Source organism: Urocampus carinirostris, chromosome 4 (genome assembly GCF_059441175.1).
Source record: "Urocampus carinirostris isolate Australia breed hairy pipefish chromosome 4, RoL_Ucar_1.0, whole genome shotgun sequence".
NCBI lineage: Eukaryota > Metazoa > Chordata > Actinopteri > Syngnathiformes > Syngnathidae > Urocampus > Urocampus carinirostris.
In genome coordinates, this window is record NC_142352.1 from 19,843,048 (window position 1) to 19,863,571 (window position 20,524).

General features: G+C 38.7%; 1 protein-coding gene across 1 annotated transcript in view; it reads left to right on the top strand.

Moving 5' to 3' along the window:
* Positions 1 to 20,524, top strand: part of LOC148367059 (protein kinase C-binding protein NELL1-like) — a 282,893-nt gene that overhangs the window by 238,811 nt on the left and 23,558 nt on the right. The window contains exons 15-16 of the mRNA XM_088333852.1: positions 3,269 to 3,364; positions 17,387 to 17,527. Of these exons, the coding sequence (XP_088189978.1) occupies positions 3,269 to 3,364; positions 17,387 to 17,527 (237 nt within the window). The remainder of the gene's footprint in view (positions 1 to 3,268; positions 3,365 to 17,386; positions 17,528 to 20,524) is intronic.

Below are 20,524 nucleotides of genomic sequence, written 5' to 3' on the forward strand. Positions count from 1 at the left end.
AACTTTAACCAGGTTTGCACACACTGCAGAAGTGGTCTTGGCCCACTCCTCCCCACAGATCTTTTCTAGACTAGTCAGGTTTCTGGGCTCTCACTGAGAAATCACGGAGTTTGGGTTCAGGTCTGGAGACTGGCTGGGTTATGCTAGAATCTTGATATGCTTCTTACAGAGCCACTCCTTGGTTTTCCTGGCTGTGTGTTTCGGGTCATTGTCGTGATGGAAGACCCAGCCACAACCCATTTTCAATGCTCTGACTGAGGGAAGGAAGTTGTTCCCCAAAATCTCACAATACACAGCCCCAGTCATCCTCTCTTTATTGCAGTGCACTCGTCCTGTCCCATGTGCAGAAAAACACCCCCAAAGCATGATGCTACCATCCCCATGCTTCACAGTAGGGATGGTGTTCTTCGGATTTTACTCTTCATTCTTCTTCCTCCAAACACGCTTAGTGGAATAATGACCACAAAGTTATATTTTAGTCTCATCTGACCACAAAGCTTTCTAATATGACTCCTCTGTATCATCCAAATGGCCATATGCAAACTTAAGATGGGCCTTGAAATGAGCTGGTTTAAGCAGGGGAACTTTTCGTGCCATGTATGATTTCAAATCACGACGTCTTAGTGTATTACCTACGGTAATCTTGGAAACGGTGGTCCCAGCTCTTTTCAGGTCCGGGCTGATTCCTCACCTTTCTTTGAATCATTGAGACCCCACGAGGTGATATCTTGCATTAGGCTCCACTCCAATTGAGATTGACCGTCATGTTTAACTTCTTCCAATTTCTGATGATTGCTCCAACAGTGGAGCTTTTTTCAAGCTGCTTGGCAATTGCCCCGTAGCCCTTTCCAGCCTTGTGGAGGTGTACAATTCTGTCTCTGGTGTCTTTAGATATCTCTTTGGTCTTCACCATGTTATAAGTTAAAGTCTTACTGATTATATGGGGTGGACAGGTGTCTTCACGCAGCTTACAAGCTCAAAGACATCTAATTCAGGATCATACACAGTGTACAGGTAGACTTCTCAGGGGAGGACTATAAGGTCTTTCAAGGTCAGAAATCTAGATGATACAGAGGTGTTCAAATACTTATTTGCAGCTGTATCACACAAATACGTTTTAAAAAAATCATGCATTGTGATATCTGGATTTTGCTTTTTAGTTTAGCTCTCTCAATGTGCACATGCACCTACAAAGAAAAAATCAGACCCCTCCATGATTTCTAAGTGGGAGAAATAGCAAAATAGCAGGGTGTTCAAATACTTATATTCTTCACTGTATGTATCATCATTTTTTAATGTCAAAATGGGATAAAGTGTTTGAGTGACCAAGTATATTTTAAGAGTTGTTAGGTATTGTTTTCAAACAAACGTTATATTAAACATTAAACATAGTAAAAGCAAAAATGAACCAGCTAGCAAACGCAATCTAGGAAGTTATGTTAAAAAAAAGCATTGAAAAAAAATGTTGGTTCTTCTAAAGCTAAGTTATGTTTTTATTTTTTTCTATTGACGATATTTTTCAATGTTGTGTAATTAATCTTAGTAATACTTGTTTTGAGAACACAAAATAAGCCAAACGGAGCGTGACCGAAGCGACATGAGAGAAATAAGTTAAGATATACGATCTCATTGTTTATTCCACTTGTACACAACAAAAAACATACTTTAATCTTCCTTATTGAGGTTTGATTGTTTTTTGTTTTTTTTTCCCAAATAAGAGTTCAGTTGTTTAGTAACAAACCTGAGCGTCACCGTTTTTCTTCCGTTTTCTTTTTCCACAATTCAAATGTCCGTCACGCGTTCCCCCGACGAGCATAATTCGGAATATCCATCAACCGGCGCAGATGAGGAGGCGGGCAAAGACGGATTGCTATAATTAAGACTTCATCACAAGATTAACAAAATGACATACATATTGAAAATCCCGGGACTTAATGAAGGCTGAACATTAATTTTACTGCAGCACAATTCATTAGATGCATATAGACACACTTAATAATGAATCGTGAGCATTTCGATGGTCATTGTGCACGTCCACAACGCCTCCCTCTCTTGTTTGAAAGTCATTAGTTGGAAAAGACAGGCGGCATAATGCTGATGATGGTAAAATGATAATTAGTGCTGCAGATAGATTGAGTCAATATAAGTGTGATTAATATTTCAGTGCTAGCTTTATTGGTACAGAAGCAATAGGGCTGGTAATAAGAGACTTTTTCCATCTTCAGTATTCCCTCAATTTTCAGGTTTGAGTAAATTTTAGCGATGTCGGAGCCATGATATTGGAGGATTGCCTTCCAAAAATTTCTTGTTATAGTCAAAACCCGCAACGTAGAATATTTCATTTATTTATTTTTTTATTACTCAAGAACAGACTTAATTCATTGGCCCGTGTATTTGTTTAATAAATAAAAAAAATAACGTTTTTCTTTTTGTTCCCAAAACTTCTGTTCGCTCAAATCATCATATCACAGATTAAGGACCCGATCCACTTGAATTTACATAATACTTTGCCACCATCATGTGGACGTTAAGGAAAACTGCAGAAACCATGTATCGTATTTTCATGACTATAAGATGCATCGGGTTATAAGGCGCACCCCCAAAAACTAGTGTTTGTTCTATATTTACCATACATAAGGCGCACCGGACTATATGGCCCTACAGTGGGAACGTCAACAAAACACTCCGATAGTTCAGTCAAACTTTTTAACCCCTTAACATTCCGAGGGCTCGCAAGGAAGCAAATCCGTTTCTCTGACACGCACAGACATGGTGTCTGTACGATGTCACCTATCACTCAAATGCGTCATTCCACATATCATTAAGAAGGTTAAAATCTTGGCATTCAAGAAATGCCAACCATTTCTTAGTTTCTATTTTCTTTTTTGCTGACAACTGTGTGGACAGCAAAGTAAAATTTTCGTTGTGCAGGGAAACGTGGTTCTTTCTGTGCATATGACAATAAACACTTTGAATTGAATTGAATTTAAAATAATTATCTTTGCACGGTTGTTTGAACTTGTTTTTGAGTAAAACCAGAAAAAATAAAGCGTTTAAGCCAATTATCAAAGTCTTCCGGCAAACTGGTCGAGAAACACTGTTTCAATGCACCAATTGCATCTGTGTGAGTTAAAAAAGAAACTCTGAGATATTGAGAAAGACTTTTTTTGTTCTTTGTGTTGAGTTGGCTAAAAATAATCTGACAAATCCAAGACAGCTTGCAAGTGTGAAGCGTTTTCTTACTCTCGTTTTCTTTCTATCTTTGCAGCTTTCTGCGAAGACGGTTGCAGGAGTGGCGGGACGTGCGTTTCTCCCAACACGTGCGTTTGCCCTTCAGGATTCACAGGACAATACTGCGAAATCGGTAAGATTCTGTTTGACGCAAAAGAGTCAACACACTCCTTACACACATTCTCTGGGTATCTGATTATATATTTTAATGTATTTAATTTAATTGTTCTTTTTGAATAAACCAAAGTCAAAGTCAGCTTTATTGTCAGTTCTGCAGCAAAAACAGAGAACTGAAATTGTGTTTCTCTCAGCCCTCGGTGTCTAGAAAATGAAAAACAACACTATAACGTCAAGACACAATGCTAGGACTCAAAATACAGCCATTCATACCTTTACTTTTGAGACAAAAGCGATGGCACCCTTTGTTAGAATAAATTTTTCCCTCACAGTGAAATCATTGATAATGATTGGTCAATGGTCTGCATTTATACAGTGTTTTCTAGACACTGAAGACCTCCCAAAGCCCTTTACAATGTCCTTCACAACTAGCTATTCAAACACTCACACACCGATAGCATGCAAGGCGACTACCTGCTTATCAGGGTCATTAGGAGTTCAGTATGTTCAACATTAACATTTAACCCGGAGGAGCCGGAAATCGAACTTGTGACCTCTCGATCTCAAGACGAGCGCTTTACCTCCTGAGCTAATATGATGCGAACACATAGTGAGTTGAGGCGTTTAGAGCGAGCCATTTTTTTATAGTAATTGTGAGTAACATTGTTTTGCGAGTCAGTTCTATTCTAGTCAGTTTGTTGGTTAGTTAGCCAGGTAGTTCATTCGTTTATTATCAGAGACTACATAGATTACAACAAAACTGAAAATGCATTGGTCTTTCAAAATACACTAAACGTCTGGGATCTGTACTGAGGTATGGATCAGAATTTAAAATGTTTTAGTTAATGGGTTCTGAACCCCTGGTACATCAGATAAAACATTAAAGGAACAAAATTGTGTATAGTAAGTACTACTGTATGTATTATTATAAGTGTAATTAGCTCTGAAAACAACAACACTTGGGGCGGCAGTAGCTCAGGAGGTAGAGCGCTCGTCTTTGGATCAAGAGATCGCAGTTCGAATCCCGGCTCCTCCGTGTTACATGTCGAAGTGTCCTTGGGTAAGACACTGAACCCCTAAAACCCCTAATAAGCAGGTTAGTGCCTTACATGGCTGCACGGCCGCTATTGGGAAATGTGAAGCGCATCTTAAAGCGCTTTGGGAAGTCTGGACTTGAAAAGCGCTGTATAAATGCAGATCATTTCATTTCATTACACTAACATAAATAAAAAATCAAATAGCCTATAGTAGGTGTTACTTATGTCTATTATATGTGAATATGATTAACCAACATTTAGGAAATGTATTTTAAAGAAAAATGAAGGTAAATACCTGTAATGTGACCTGAGCTGGTCAGGTGGAGTAGCGAGTGGATGCACAGGGGGTTCACTAGATTAAAAATGAAAAGTAAGTTTAATATAGGTGGGTAATGCCATAAAGAGCGGCTGATAGACCAAACAGTAAAAGGAAAACTTCATAACACGAGAATGCCATATCCCGGGGGTCTACTGTACCTTTACACGACAGCCATTTATATCTAGATTTCTGGCAATAAAAGTGAGCTCCCCCCTAAGGGAAAACATCCAAAAGGAGCGATTCATTTTCACCCTTCGATGTCACGTAACTCGTCAAAGGCACAAAGTCTCGTCTGCAAATCGGGAGCAGTTGCGTTAAACCTGCTGTTATTGCTCTCACGCTCCTTCATCCTCGCTCATGTAGCAGTTTGCCGAATTTCTCACCATGTGATTGCTTTTAAGCATTTAAGGAAAAAAGACCACTTACGAGTCAGAGGTGCAGATATTTTTACATGTGCACGCGGCTGTCTTTTGTTCGGGTGCGTCAGGAAACAGTCGTTTTCATGTTTAGTATTTATGTAAATCGGTGCCTTTAGAACAGGGGTTTCAAACTCAATTTACTGGGGGACTAGGTTAGCTTCCTACGCACAAAGATGTTCATTTTTTTGCAAAAAACAACACTAGTTTTTGGTGTTTAAAAAAATAATAACACTGACTTTCATTGAGCTCAATTTAGAAAGTAATGTGACGCACATAAACACGAGTCTAGAAACAATATATATTTAAGTATAAATATTACTCACTCTTGAAGGTCTGTCACAGAGCAGCCTACTTATGAAACAAAATGCAACTATAAATCCTCCCTCATTCATCGCTGTTAGTGGGAACCAAAATCCGTTTGATATAAAGTCCACAAAGTAGCCCCCCATTTTAACATGCCGGCCTTCTCCCACTCCAATATTTAATTGGGGATAATGGATTGCAGCCGCACAGGTGCTCTTCATTATAGGCTGAACAGGGGGAAATTTGCTCTCTCAGCACCTGCTATCAGCAATAGTAGACAGGGGATAATGAGGTTCGGCCTAAACTGTGCAATTTACAGAATTTTATGCAGGCCACAATGCCACGCATCAGCACCCTGACCTGGAAGAAAATGCGATATGTCAGCCCCTGCTTTCAGCAATAATTGACGAAGGTAAATGAATCATGGCCTATGGCAAAAAAGAACCGCTAGGCGTTACAAAAATGCACTCTGCCCACCTCCGCTCACAGCAATATGCAAGCGAGGATAATGGATCGCGGTTGTTCGAGTGCAGTAAAAATAAGTGAGAAAATAATAACACCATTTTTTTTGCCAATGGCCCTAAATTAAATTGTGCACTATGCTGGTCCTTGCTTGCAGTAATATCTGATTGTGGATAATAGAGTGTAGCCACTCAAGTGCGGTTCACGTTTTGGTGGATAGGATGGCAAAAAAAGCCACTAGGCCCAACAAAAAAGTGTAATATGCGATCAGGAATAATGGATTGACAATTTTTTTTTTTAACTAGCACTGTACCGAGTTTGCTAAGTACAAAGTACAAAGTAAAGAGAGGTTACAGTGTTTATTTATTTGTATAGTCACGTTGTTGATTATTATTATTAAGTTTTTGAATGATTCGTTTGGCCTCCAGTTTTTGCTGTGAGAAAACCCATTATATGCATCCAAATTGATTATGCTGTTAAATATCAATTTCCCCCACTTCTTTGTAACCATGGTGGCAAGAAAATTATAGAAAAATTATTTTCTGTAATCCCTTGTTTATTGTGGTTAAGAGGGACTAGAACCCATAACAGCGTACGAAAATGCATCAACGATGAGCTATTCTAGCCCCTGCTCGTAGCAATAGTAAACAGGGGATGATGGATCCCAGCCCTATGGGAATTGTTAATGTTAGGCAGAAAGAACAGAAAAAAGCTGCCATGCAAATTTGCTCTCTCAGCCTCTGCTCTGAGCAATTGTCTATTGGGGATAAAGGATTGCAGCCAAAACAGTGCTTGCTTCTGCAGTCAGAATCGAAAAAGAAATGCACTCTGCTAACCCCTGCCTTTGGCAATAGTCAACCAAGGATAATGGATCGCGGCCACAACTGTTCATTTCTTTTAGGCTCGTTAGAACGACACGTCTCTAGACAAAAGTGCCTTTTGCAATGGAGATTTGCAATGAGATTGGAGATAATGGATTGTGGGCACTCGAGTGCAGTTCATTATTTTGGTGGACAGAACAGCAAAAAAGACCCAACAGGCCTGACAAAAATGAGTTCTGCCGGCTCGTGAACGCAGCAATATGCCATCGAGAATAATGGATTGCGGAATCTTGTTCAACTTGCCTTGCGCTGAGTCTGTGAAGTACAAAGTGCAAATTAGCAAGAGATGACAGTATTTATTCATTTATGCAGTTACCTAGTTATTGATTCATTTTTTTAACTAGGCGTTTGGTTTCAAGTGTCTGCAGCAGAAAAACTTTTAAAGCGACTATGCTTTTAGCGATCAATTTCTTCCATGTCTTTGTCGCCACAGTAGCAAAAAAAAAAAAATAGCAGACTTGTCTTAATGTGCAGCAAACTTGCTCTCCAAGTTGAGTGTGCGATATTTCCCAAATGGTGTTTTACACTAGTAGGTTAGTGGGACTCGGACAGAAATTTTAAATTACGAGAGCCGAGGGAGTCTCTGGAGAACTCAGCCGTTACTTTAACTGCACGGATTAATTCACAGCTCAAGTCAAATTTAGAACCCTTCACAGTTTAAATTGTCATGGAGTCTTTGCCCGCCCCCCTCCCTACGGGAAACCCTCACTGATGGGGAGTGAAACGGATGCCCTGCAGAAAGAGCTAAGTGCTTCCTAATAGAGGAAAAGCGAGATAAATGTAAAGCGACTTCTTTCCGTCTTCTGCCCGAGACAAAGATGAATCGAGAGAACGTCGCGGGAAATGAGCGCACTAGAGAGACTCTCTACGCCAATGGTGGGCAACGATTTGGAGCCGGGGGCTGCATCGGGTTCAAAAATGTGGCAGAGGGGCCGATTCTGCAGACCTATCCAATGTTTTTGGTTAGGAATAAACATACATGCAGATGTCTAAATGGTAATGGTAAATGGTCTGCATTTTCAAGTCACTTAAAACCTTCCAATGTGCTTTACAACGTGCTTCACACATACCCATTCTCACACACACTCAAACACCGATAGCGGCATTACATTTATTTTGAAATAGATGAGTTTCATTAAATTAATTTTAAAACAATCACATTTAAAGCAAAATACAATATATTACGTGCTTGTTAAAAAATGTATTTGATATGTAGTTTTGTATTTGTATTTTTTTAGTATTTATGCAGTTGGATTTATGCTTTAGTTCTATAGTATTGTTATAGTAATACTGTAGTTTTTGGTAGTATTTCTGCAGCAGTATTTCTTGAGTATTTCTGTCGTATATCCATTGCAGATTTTTTTGGGATAACTGTAGTATTTTAGTAGTATTATAGTTTTGTTTTTGTAGCATTTCCAAAGCAGAATTTTTGTTGTATATCGTACTATTTCTGTAGTATTACTGTAGTTTTATTTAATAATATTTCACAGGTGGATTTTTGGTAAGGCTAGAGTAGTAGTAGTTTTTGCAGTATTTCCATCATAATACCTCTGTAGTAGTATTTCTCTGGTAATATTCCTCTAGTGATGTTTTTGTACTATAGTATTACTGCATTGTATTTTTGTAGTATTTCTGTAAAAGTATTTTCAAAGTATTATTTTAGTAAAATACTGCAGAACAACTACACAAATAACGCAATTATAATAATATTACACGAATAATATGACAAAAAGGCTACGAAGATACTACAGAAGAACTACAAAATTACTACAGTGTTATTACAATTATACAACTAGAGAAATGCTACAAAAATGCTACTATAGAAATACTAAAAATATCACTGCAGTAATATGACAAAAATATTACAGAAATACTATACAAATATGACAAAAAACTAGCAAATACAACTAATGAAATACTACAGAAATGGTACAAAATGCTACATACGTTTTACAGAAAGACTTCAAAAAATAATTCAGAGGAAATACTACAAAATACTACTGTAATGCTCTAAAAAAAAACAAGATACAGTATCCCACTTAGTGCTTAAAACAGCCACCTAATATTTCATTTTGCTTTAATTGTGAGTGTTACAAAAGCAATTTGAGGAAATGAGTTTATTTAAAAACAAATATTAAAAAGATTTATAACATACAAAAAGGTATCCAGGACACGCTACTCCAAAAAATGTGTACACATTTGCGATGTAGTATGGATAGCTTGGGAAAGCATGAGGGAAAAACTGAGGGACACTGAAAACAAGAGTGGCTCCAAAACAACAACACATGTATGTATGTGGACATTATTTACCAATAAATGCATTGTCATTATATTATAACCATTTTCTTTTGGCGGGCTGTATTAACTTGTGCTGTAGTTTGCAGGTGTGCAATATTAAAAACAGAATACACATATCAGTTATTTGCTGTATTATTTTGTTTATTTTTTGGTTTTTCATAGGCAAACACCTAAGCACTTAATAAGCCTCTTTTTAACACGTAAAAAATTGACCGAAACAAATGTAGAGATAAAAGAGAGAGCAGAAGAGAACAGAAAATAAAGGTGAGATTTTTTTCCCTATCGCCTTCAGCTGGTAACATTTTGTATCAGAGACGAAATCCATTTTGGGCCGCGTCTCCTTTCATAATGGGCGAGCGATATTTGCAAGTGCCGCAAGATTGTTGTTACGATTTGAAAGACTTGCAGTCGCCTCCTAGTCTCGCTTTGCTTTTTGTGAAAGATCCTTTATCTGTTTTGGAAAAATACAACCTTGAGATGAGGACATTGGGTTTTGATTGAGTCTCTTTTAATAGGGATATCCAAAAATGTTCTTTATCACTAGTGCTGGGCGCGTGAAAATCAGTAACTATTTACGGTTTCTAAATGCTTCATTTAAAAATTTATCCAGTTATCCTCAGAGAACCAAAAGTATTCTGAAAGTAACTATCTAGTTACAATTTACTGTATAGACTCACATGAAAACCGAACCCCTAAAACGGCTTTAAAATATAAACATAGACAATGAACAAAAAGAAAACACTGTGGAAACAGTAACGCTGCGAATCCCTCTGGATTTCAAGTCAAGTCACATCTATTTGTATAGCTCTTGATCAGAAAAGTTCTCAAAGGACCGCACAGGCCAAAATACACCATCCCCTGATCTGAAACCGGCATGCGGGTAAGGAAAAACTCAAAAGCCTCAATGTGAGGAAAATAAAAACCCTTGAGAAGGGGACACACAAGAGGTAATCCCCCTTTGATAATGACTAGGGTTGCATTGGGGAACAATACACAAAACATAGTCAACGTAAATAATTAACACAGGTAATACGTAAAGTTGTTCAAGTCCAAGAGAGCAATGACACAGCTTCCCATCTCAGCTTGCTGTTCAATGTAGATGATGACGTTTCAGGTCCAGGTACTGTTCCACTGACTCATCCGGGTTTGTCCTTCTCCCTTATTTCCCCACCAGCCAGAGAGCTAGAAAGGACAGAAGAAGAATAGTATGATGTTGGCGCATTAAAGTCACATCTTAAATGGACAGGGAGAAACTTTATCCTCCTGGTAAATAGTCTCGCTGCCTGCAATTTGAACCAGCTGCAAACTTACAATACATAACAATAATCAAGCCGGGATGTAAAAAAACGCATTCATTATAATCTCAGCATCTGATAAAGACAGGATCGACGAATCTTGGCAACATTAAGAAGGTGTAAGAAAGCTATTTTAGTAATAATTTTCATATGCAACTTAAACGATCAAATATCACACCTAGATTTTTTGACCGAGTCACTCTGGGTTTGTCAAGGTTCAGGGCAGTGGTTTGTCTCCATAAGACCACGTTTGGAAACACCTAGACCTAGCATTAGAAAAATGAGTCAAATATGTTGTTTAGTTTTCAGATTGTAATCAAATTTGACGAGGTACTAGGTAAGGCTTCAAGCTATTGTCTCTCCTGTTTTTCGGCTAAGATACCCATGATACACTTATCTGCAGGCATTTGACTGCAAAAAAATAATTCTGGTGGTAATAAAAACCTTCTATTTCCGTGTGATCCAACTAAGATTACTCAATGTTAATAGCACTTGCAGATATTATTTCAGTTCGGGACGAAACTTCAGAGTGTTACCATTCAAAAGAGAACAAAACCGTCTATATTTTTCAAACGGTAAGGTAATAATGTTGGTAATAATGGAGGCCAAACGTTTTCTGTAGTTATTCACAAGCTTTTCACACACTGTTGCTGGTATTTCGGCCCATTCCTCTATGCAGATCTCCTATAGAGCAGTGATGTTTTGGGGTTGTCATTGGGCAACAGGGACTTTAAATTCCCTCTTATCGATTTTTTATCTTTGGTTGAGATCTGGTCGTGTACTGGCTTCATCATGAGGATTTGAGATCTTGGCAGTGCATTCTGTTACTGATAGTAAGCCTTTGTTACCCTGGTCCCAACTCTGTGTCGGTCATTCACTAGGTCCCCCTGCATGGTTCTGGGATGTTTGCTCACCGTTCTTGTTATTGTTCTTGGGTAAGCCGTAGACTGCGGGAGATTATCAGCGGTCTTGTATGTCTTCCATTTTCTAAAAATTGCTCCCACAGTTGATGTTTTTACACGAAGCGTTTTACCTTATTGCAGAGTTAGTCTTCCCAGGCTGGTGCAGGTCTACAATTTTGTATTTAGTGTCTTTTGACCGCTCTTTGGTCTTGGCCATTGTGGAGTTTAGAGTGTGACTGACTGGGGTTGTGGACATGTGTCATGTATACTGATAATAAGTTAAAACAGGTGCCATTATTACAGGTAATGAGTGGAGCCTCGTTAGAAGAAGAACGTTCTAGTTCGTAGGTGACCAAATACTTATTTTTAACTCTAATTTTGAAAAAAATAAAAATAAAATTAAGTCAATGTGGTTTTCTGGTTATTTTCACATACAGTCTCTCATGGTTGAGGTTTACCCATATTGCCAATTACAGGCCTCTCTAATATTTTCAAGAAGGAGAACTTGCACAACTGATGTTTGACTAAATACTTATATGCCCTAATGTATATAGAAATAATACATATCAAAAGAAAGTTTGAACCCTTATCTTTCATTAGAAAGAAATTATTTTTCTAGCTTTTACTAGTGTTTAGTAAACAATAGTCGAACATGGCTAAGTTTCTTGAAAATACTTTTTTCTAAGAATACTTTTTGTAAAAGGATGCATTTCAAGCGGAACTTTTACGTTGGTGCTCTTTTTGGCATGAAACATTGTTTTCCATAAACACAATGGCAGTTGGCTTGCAAAATAATATTTTAGAGGAAGAACAAGAGCAATATATTCTCTATTCCTACCACACTGCTTCACTATACCCATAATTGTAGACACACTTCAATTGCTGGATACAGGAAGAAAAATTAAGAAGTTGGTGTGAACAAAAATCTGATCAAAGCCACTCTTGCCATCTAATGGTGATTTATTATATTGAAATAGTTCCCAGAGGCTGTATACTTACTGATGAGTTCCGCCAAACACTTTGTAAAAGTTCCTCAAAATAATTATAAAAAAACGTGTATTTTACTTTTGGCACTCAGGGAAAATACTTCTGAAAATCAATGTATATGTTATGGGATCGAATGAGTTAATAACGTGTTACAGTACTTGTTATCAAAAAAATCAATTGTTTTCCAGGAACACTTTCATCTGTAACGCGTTACTTTTGACACTGTTTATTACTCTGAGGATTGTGTTTTTCTTGACACGCAGTGAGTTTCACAAAATCAAAAGTCTAGCAGAGTATGGCTGGCCTTGAGCCTGCAGTGAGTCACAGAGGTTGAATTGACTGATCTGTCTCTGACCTGGGGGAGCAATAGAGGCCAGTGATCCCCCCAGGCATCTGACACATTTTGCTGTACTGTGAGAGGCCAACACTATAAATACAAGTTGAGCTTTAAGAACAGCTTGATCCGAGTTTTGAAGTTTTCATTTGGTGGGGCGGGGAGGTCGCTAGTTTTGGAGTAAGGGAGCACGGGAAATTTTTATAGCTGTGTCTAATGGAATGGCGTGCATCGAATTAGAAAATCAAATATTTTTTTACATTTTATTTTGTATGTTCCTGGACAGTTTAGTTGCTGGTGGGGAGATAATGACATATTACCCCTAATATTAGCCCTTAGCCATGATAATTAATCAATATAAATATATATATATAATAAAGTCAAAATCAAGTTAAGATCTAGATAAATATAATGAAATAATACAACATGTGTAAATATATAATACGGTAAAATAAGTCAAGCAGAATAAATAATTAAATTTTATGTATTAAATACAATTAACAACTGAAATAAATCAACTAAAATAAATGTATCAATCTAATTAAAATATGTATTAAATATAAATAAAAGCATAAATGCATGAACACAAATATAAATAAAAATGGAAGATAAATACATGGACTAAAATTAATAACATATCTATAACATTATAGCTGAGTGTTTATCATCTCCACAGAGCAGTCCGGATGTCATGGGTTAAAATCCAGCAACCAGCCCTCCTGTGCGGAGTTTGCATCTTCTCCCCTTGCTTGCATGGGTTTCCTCCTGGCATTCCGATTTCCTCCTACATTCTAAAAACATGCATGTTAGGTTGATTGGCCTGTCCAAATTGTCCCGAGGTGAGCAAGTTGTCTGTCTCTGTGTGTCCTGCGACTGGCTGGAAACCAGTTCAGGTTGTCACCTGCCCACTGCCTGAAGATAGCTGGGATGGGCTCCAGCACCCCTGCGACCCTACTGAGGGTAAGCAGTGCAGATATTGGATAGATGGATAATATTATCAATATCAGCTCCATGACCTTGGGGGTAGGGCGATTGCCTCGAGACTGAGAGGTCGCCGAGTCGAGCCAACATTGGTACCGGTTGCGTCCCTGCTTGGCGCTCGGCATCATGGGTTGTAATTGGGGGGTTTGGTTACCTAATGATTCCCAACGACAGGTTTTGCAGCACAATGGTTGGGTTGAGTGTGGGGGCTGGGAATCCCCTCCTCAGTATCTCCCAGAAAGAGTCAAGAATGCAAGAGAGTGAGTCGTGTTCCTGACTCTATGGCTTCGGTATGTAAATATAACCTATTATTTATTGTAAATAAATACACAAATGAATACAAAAATAATGAAAACATACATACGTACATAGTTTTTAATGCCAAAGAAGTAACTTATTGGCAAATGTGTTCGCATGGTCAAAGTAATTAACTTATTTTGACTCGGCACATTATCATTTGAGGCAAATTTGTTTCATGAATGAGTTATATTTTCATATGGTGTTTATTTTACATTTTCTTGGATTAGATTTTTTTGCAAAATATATCAATTACTTGAACCACACTATTACATTGACCTATTTTTTTCCCATGTATAATGTAAAAGGATTACAAATTGCACGTTTTGGTAGGACTAGACTAATCTGTTTGGCTGATTATGTAAAATATCACAAACAAATATGCTAAATTTCTGTGTAAATTAAAATGGTGCCAATTTTAAAACAGTAGGAATTTGAAATATTTTTTACATGTATTGTATAAAAAAATATGTTTTCCTATTCACATTGCTCAGAAAAAATGTAACCATTACAAGGGGATTGACTTTTGTTCTGGAAAACAATATCTAAAACAATTTTTTTTTGTTTCCAGTTATTTTTTCCCCCCCCTGTGCTAATAAAGGTTTGGGTTTGCGTGTTGACACATGATATGTACCAATCAATATTTTACATGTTTGAGAATATTTTATAATCTTGCATGCATAGAAAATATGGATTTTTCTTCTTTTATTTCAGGGACCACCTGACAAATATTTTATCTTGCCATAAATTCACACATCAAGCATCTGCCTCTGACAGTTTCAGTAACACTCCATCCATGCATGTATTGATTTTCAATAGTAGCTGTCCTGCCTGGTGCCGTGATGAGTTGTAAGCTCTCCCGGCTGCTTCGGGGAAGGAAAAGAAAAAGGTGGAGGGAGGGACTTCAGGTTGGACTGAGCAACAATCAGCTACGGGGCAAAAATTGAGAGCGCTGCGTTGAAATTAAAAACACCTTCACAGAAAAATAGAGATGCATGATATAAAAAGTTACTTGTTTTTATTATTTTTACTGTAAATTCCGGAATACGGTGAACACTTAATTAAAAGTCGCGTCCTGAAATTCAAGAACAAAACTCAATTTTCTCTTTGGAGGACTTAATGTCTTGCAACTATTTGGGTCTGGTATTATATTGATAGATAGATAGATAGATAGATAGATAGATAGATAGATAGATAGATAGATAGATAGATAGATAGATAGATAGATAGATAGATAGATAGATAGATAGATAGATAGATAGATAGATAGATAGATAGATAGATAGATAGATAGATAGATAGATAGATAGATAGATAGATAGATAGATAGATAGATAAACAACGTTTTTTACTTCGCAGGTTATGAAATCGCAGTACCGTTTTGGAACGCAACCCCAACAAAAATCAAAGGACTACTGCAAACGCAAAAAGCATGGTTTATCTGACGATGGATGGGACTTTATGTTTATTTTTGTATTTCAGGATTTTTTTATTTTTTTATTTTCTAACATTTCTTTCTGGCACCGTGAGTAAAAACACCAACGAGATACGAATGTAATGCCTTTTTGATGCCAATCTGGGTTCAAATCCTGTTGCATACAATGATTTGCGATCCTAGTCAGCGACATGTTTTGATTGATCAATCCCTGCACAAATACAGCAGTATACCGTAAAAGCTAGTTTAAATACTGTATGCATTTCCTTTTGTATTCACTGTATTTGCAGTACATAAGGCACATGTTTAAATTTGTGGCCGATTTGGGGTTTTTACGGCAAATCAGAAATGACAATGAACGCCACAAAAAAAGTAAACGAAAACACACTCAAAGTTTGACTGGAGGTCTTTTTTGGTACTCCAGTTGTGCCAGAAGGTGAACAACTGCAACGAGCAATGCAATTCTCATGATACATTTATGAGTGTGATTTACTCCTCTGAGAGCCAGCTTAGACTTCGTGCCCCAAGTATTTAAACTATAAAGCGCACCGGATTATAAGACTTACCCCTTAGAAATCATCTTTTGTCGTCTATTTTCATATATAAGGTGCCTGGAATTAAAACTACAGTAAGAGCTATCACAATAATGGTTAAGGGATCCAACCAACTGTCATGAGGTGGGACCGGACCAGGACGGAGGCAGGAGGCAGGAAGGGAGAACTCAATTGCGGTGACGATCAAACTTTTACTTAACAAAATAAAAGTCGTCCAAAACTCCGGGACAAAACAGAACAAAAACATTCTTACACTCAAAATGGGCAGGTACAGGTTTCCTCCGACTCAAACTAAACAGGACAGGGCATAACAGAACGGAAAATGTGTAATGAGCCAGCACCCGCAAAACCCACAACCCAGCCTTAAGTAGCACACACGCAATTAGCTGATCTGCCTCAGCTGGTGCCCAGGGGGCCACGGCGACCATGCTGGCCATGACACCAACCAACCAAGAGCTACCATATTTGTTAGTGTGTACCCGTTCAGCATATTCTACACTTACGTTACATATTAGGGGTTATTGATCAGTCAAAAAATGTCGCTGACCAAAATGGCAAAACTTTTGTGCATGGGGAATTGAACCCGGGTCACGGCAGAGAGAACACCGGATACAGATGATTTGTGAAAATTGATTATATTTAATATCATTTTAACAATACTTTTAGTCACTGTGCCAGAAAAGAATGTTTTACATAAGTCTCATGAGGAATGATACACATACTGTTATATATTCTGTTTATTTTTATATTCATACGTAAACATTCTGAATCGTTGGGTAACTATTTTCCCAATAAATATATAATTTTTCCATTATCAAACATTTTTGTCGGCAATGCACATAAATGATCTACCAACCGCTGTTAAACTTAATAATGTAATAATATATATTTTTTTTTTAAGTGCCAGTAAGCCACTAGAGAACTCTAGACCACCTGTCCAGTGGTTAAGTATCAGTGCTCTCACCCGAGTGACCCGGGTTCAAGCCGATTTGCGATTTTTGTCAGCGATGTGTTTCGATTGATCAAGTATTGCCAAATACCGCAGTAAAACCTCGTATACATACAGTATGCATTTCCAATCTTACCCACTGTATTTTGTGGTATATAACGTGCACCTGGCTATAAGGCGCACTGACAAATTTGTGGCCAATTTGTTTTTTTTTAAGGGTGCCTTATAGTCCGGAAAATACGGTAAATTACAGAAGAGAACACCACCAAAAAGCTGAAAACAAAAACATACCTAAAGTGTAACTGCAAGTATTTTTTGAACTCCAGGTGTGCTAGAAGGTTAAGAACTGCAGAAGAGCAGCACAATTCTCACGATACATAATGGATGAGTGCCATTTACTCTCTTGAGAGCCAGCCGAGACCTCATGCCTCCAGTATTTACTCCACTCTCGAGAAACAAAGCCTGGTTGGGAAAAAGCGGCGGACATATCCGCCGGCCAGGCCACGGTGTTTGCCGCTTTGAGGGGATTAGCGAGATGCGTCAATGTTTCATGCCCATAACCGGGCGCCTTTGTGCTTCTCTTAGATATCAACGAGTGTGCGGAAGGGCTGATTGAGTGTCATAACCATTCTCGCTGCGTCAACCTCCCCGGCTGGTACCACTGTGAGTGCAGAAGCGGTTTCCATGACAACGGCTCCTATCTACTCGACGGCAGCTCCTGCGTCGGTAAGTAAACATTCTTGTTACCGCATCAAAATACCGTATATTCCGGACTATAGGGCTAATAAGTTTAAACTTTAGTAGACGCTCAAAATAAGGTGAGAAGACATCAATGAATGTTGAACTTGCAAGGGGGAGCAGGAGTAGAGCTCTCTGATAAGAAAACTTCCATCCCTTCTCAAAGCTCTCTTCTGAGCTGTTCTATCTAATAAATCCTCAAGGTTACCAAAAACAAATGGGCGTGGATATCAAAGAACCGCAACATGACTGGCCGATAGCGACAATGATGCAATAGTCAAAAGAAATAAACAACAGTAAGTCCAAATAAGGAACTGGCACTTTGTGAAATCTCATTTGCCCTTGTCCAATAGCAACACACTTATCAATTCACACCTAAAAACCCTAAATTAGCCAGAAATTCAAACATGTGCCTAATAATCCAGTGCGCCTTATGTGCATTCAAAATTGAAAATGCATTACCATTTTTGTGCAATTGTTGATGAGTCAATACATTTTATCGCTTACCACAATTGCATAACAATGATGCAAACGGGTGCAGAGATAATTGCTTTAAATTGTATGTATTTGCTTCAGAATTTAATTTGTTGTTTGGTGATTTGACCAGTAGTTGGGGCATACAATTTCCCACCATTAGTTCCCAAAAAGGCCTCTTTTGTCTGTGTATCAATAAGGAAGCAATTTTCACAACATATTGTATTTTTAGATTTAAATTATCGATTTTTCAGTTCATTGACATGAATAAAGTTTGATAAATCCAAAAGAAAAATATATAGAAATAATGCAGGTGGTTTGATTCTAACAAACTACCATTTATTTACAGGACAAGGAAAATTGAATCAAAAGAAAGAACAAAGAACATTGTTGTCACAAGAACTTATGGTGTAAGCGGTGGGAGCGGAAAAAATTCTGTAGCAGGAATAAAATTACTGATCAACAAACTTGGTTTTAAGATAATCAACTCATTTAAGTTATCAAGATTTTTTCATAGCGTGTCAAAATGAAATATGCATGCCCAGCACCAAAACAATTTGTTGCATTATCTTTTGATGGATACCTTTTGGGGAGTGGCACATGGGGGAGGACACATGATGCTCCTCCTTTGTCTTTTTTCACCCAATGGAGAGGGAAGAATAGGTAAATGGGCAAACCGGGCCTCCTGGCCAAGGAGACAAGGCCCTGGATCCCAGCCTTCTTTGTCCAAACGGCCCCCTTTTCGAGCCACCATCCAGGGAGAGTAGGCATGAAGAAAAGAGGGGAAGAAAGGCGTTTGCGCGTGTCCTGTGACCGGTTGAAGTTCCTGATGATTTCTTTTTAAAATAGTGTTCTACAATTGTTTGATTGAATGATAATTAATTTGGACAGGTTATGAAATAATTTCTCTGGCATTAACATGACACATATATGCAAATCGTTAATTTTGTGATGACAAATGAATACCCTGGTGATTAAAATCTTTATTACATAGCCGGAGAGTCACTTCCTGTAAATGAATGTAATGCTTGATTGTGGGCCCGGTGTGCATGCTCTTGAGTGCCATTAGGAACAAGGAAGGGTCAAGTGAACAAATTGTGGGTCTTTTGAGGTGTTGGCAGAGTCTGTGGTTGGCAAAAGAAATGCACTGTATCTGTTTAAGTTCAGTCCTGGACATGGGGATCTAACCTAAGTGCATTGGTAAGAGCACTGAATCCTAACCACCTGGCTGCTGGGAACATGGATGGTTGTTCAAAATTGAATAGCCTAAAGGCCCGGTCACACAGCCTTTCACGGGCGTATCGAGGCTGAATCACGACCAGAAATTTCTGCCCGTGAAGCAGACGCTGTTGGACGCTTTGAGATTGCGATACAGACGAGATACAGCCGTGCTTTACACGCGGTAAGAAATTCACACGCGGTTGGCCGCGCGAAATAGTTCTGTGCTGCTCAAAACTTTAGACCGCGGGTAACCGTGGGCGGCACACGTGGTACACACGAGGTAAAGACGCGGTACGAACGTGCTAGGACGTGCTACGGCCGCGGCTAAGACGTGGTTACACGCGGGTTGGACACGAAATTTTAGCGGGTAATCGCGGGTGGAGCACGGTCATAGCACGTTTGTTCTGCGCCTGTATCGCGGTGTTACCACGTGCATTAGCGTGTGTACCGCGTGGAAGCACGGTCAAACGCGATGCAGCCGCTGTTACCCGCGATAAGGACGCGGAACAGTCGCCGGCGTCTGTTTCGCGGGCATACCACGGGTAAACAGCGGGTTTAGCTAATTTTGCACATTTTCAACTGCGTCTGCCAGAAGTTTCTGTCCGTGATTCAGCTGCGATACGCCCGTGAAAGGCTGTGTGACCGGGCCATAACGGCCAGATTTTATCCACCAGACCGGGGGGTCGGCAAACTGCAAATGGCTCTTAGCAGTGCCGAGTGGCTGCCTGGCGCATTTTCAAAAATTTCACAAATTGAAAAATATTGGTGAGAGAAATACATTTTTTTTTTGCTTTCTCAATGGTATTAGGTTGTTAAGACACGAAATACTTGTTGTCTTGATCGCAGCAACGTCATATATACTGACGTGAAATGGTGGTTTTAAGCCTTGAACTCCTGCTCGGAAAACTTACTTGCGATGCTTCTTTTTCTCTCTTTCCACCGTCCTGTGTTTGAAGAGCTGTCACAAGCTTCTACTATTTGCTATTTCATTATAAATGCATGCTTTGTTTTATTGCACCCTTTTTGTTACCCTTCTCGTCATTCAGTTCAGAATCTTGTGTGTTTCATAAAGACTTTGCGATTCGGCTTTAGCAAAAACAAATTTAATGTCTGTCAATATTCTCGTGACCTGGCCCGATAATAACATTATCAATTTGACACTCTGACTAAAAATAGCCCTAAAAAGACCTAATGCCTTTTCAAATGCCGTCTGTTTCCCCAGTGATCTCTGTGGATAGGATATAGCGCACTCCAGGCTGAATTCTTGGTTTGATTCCTGTTACGCAGTTG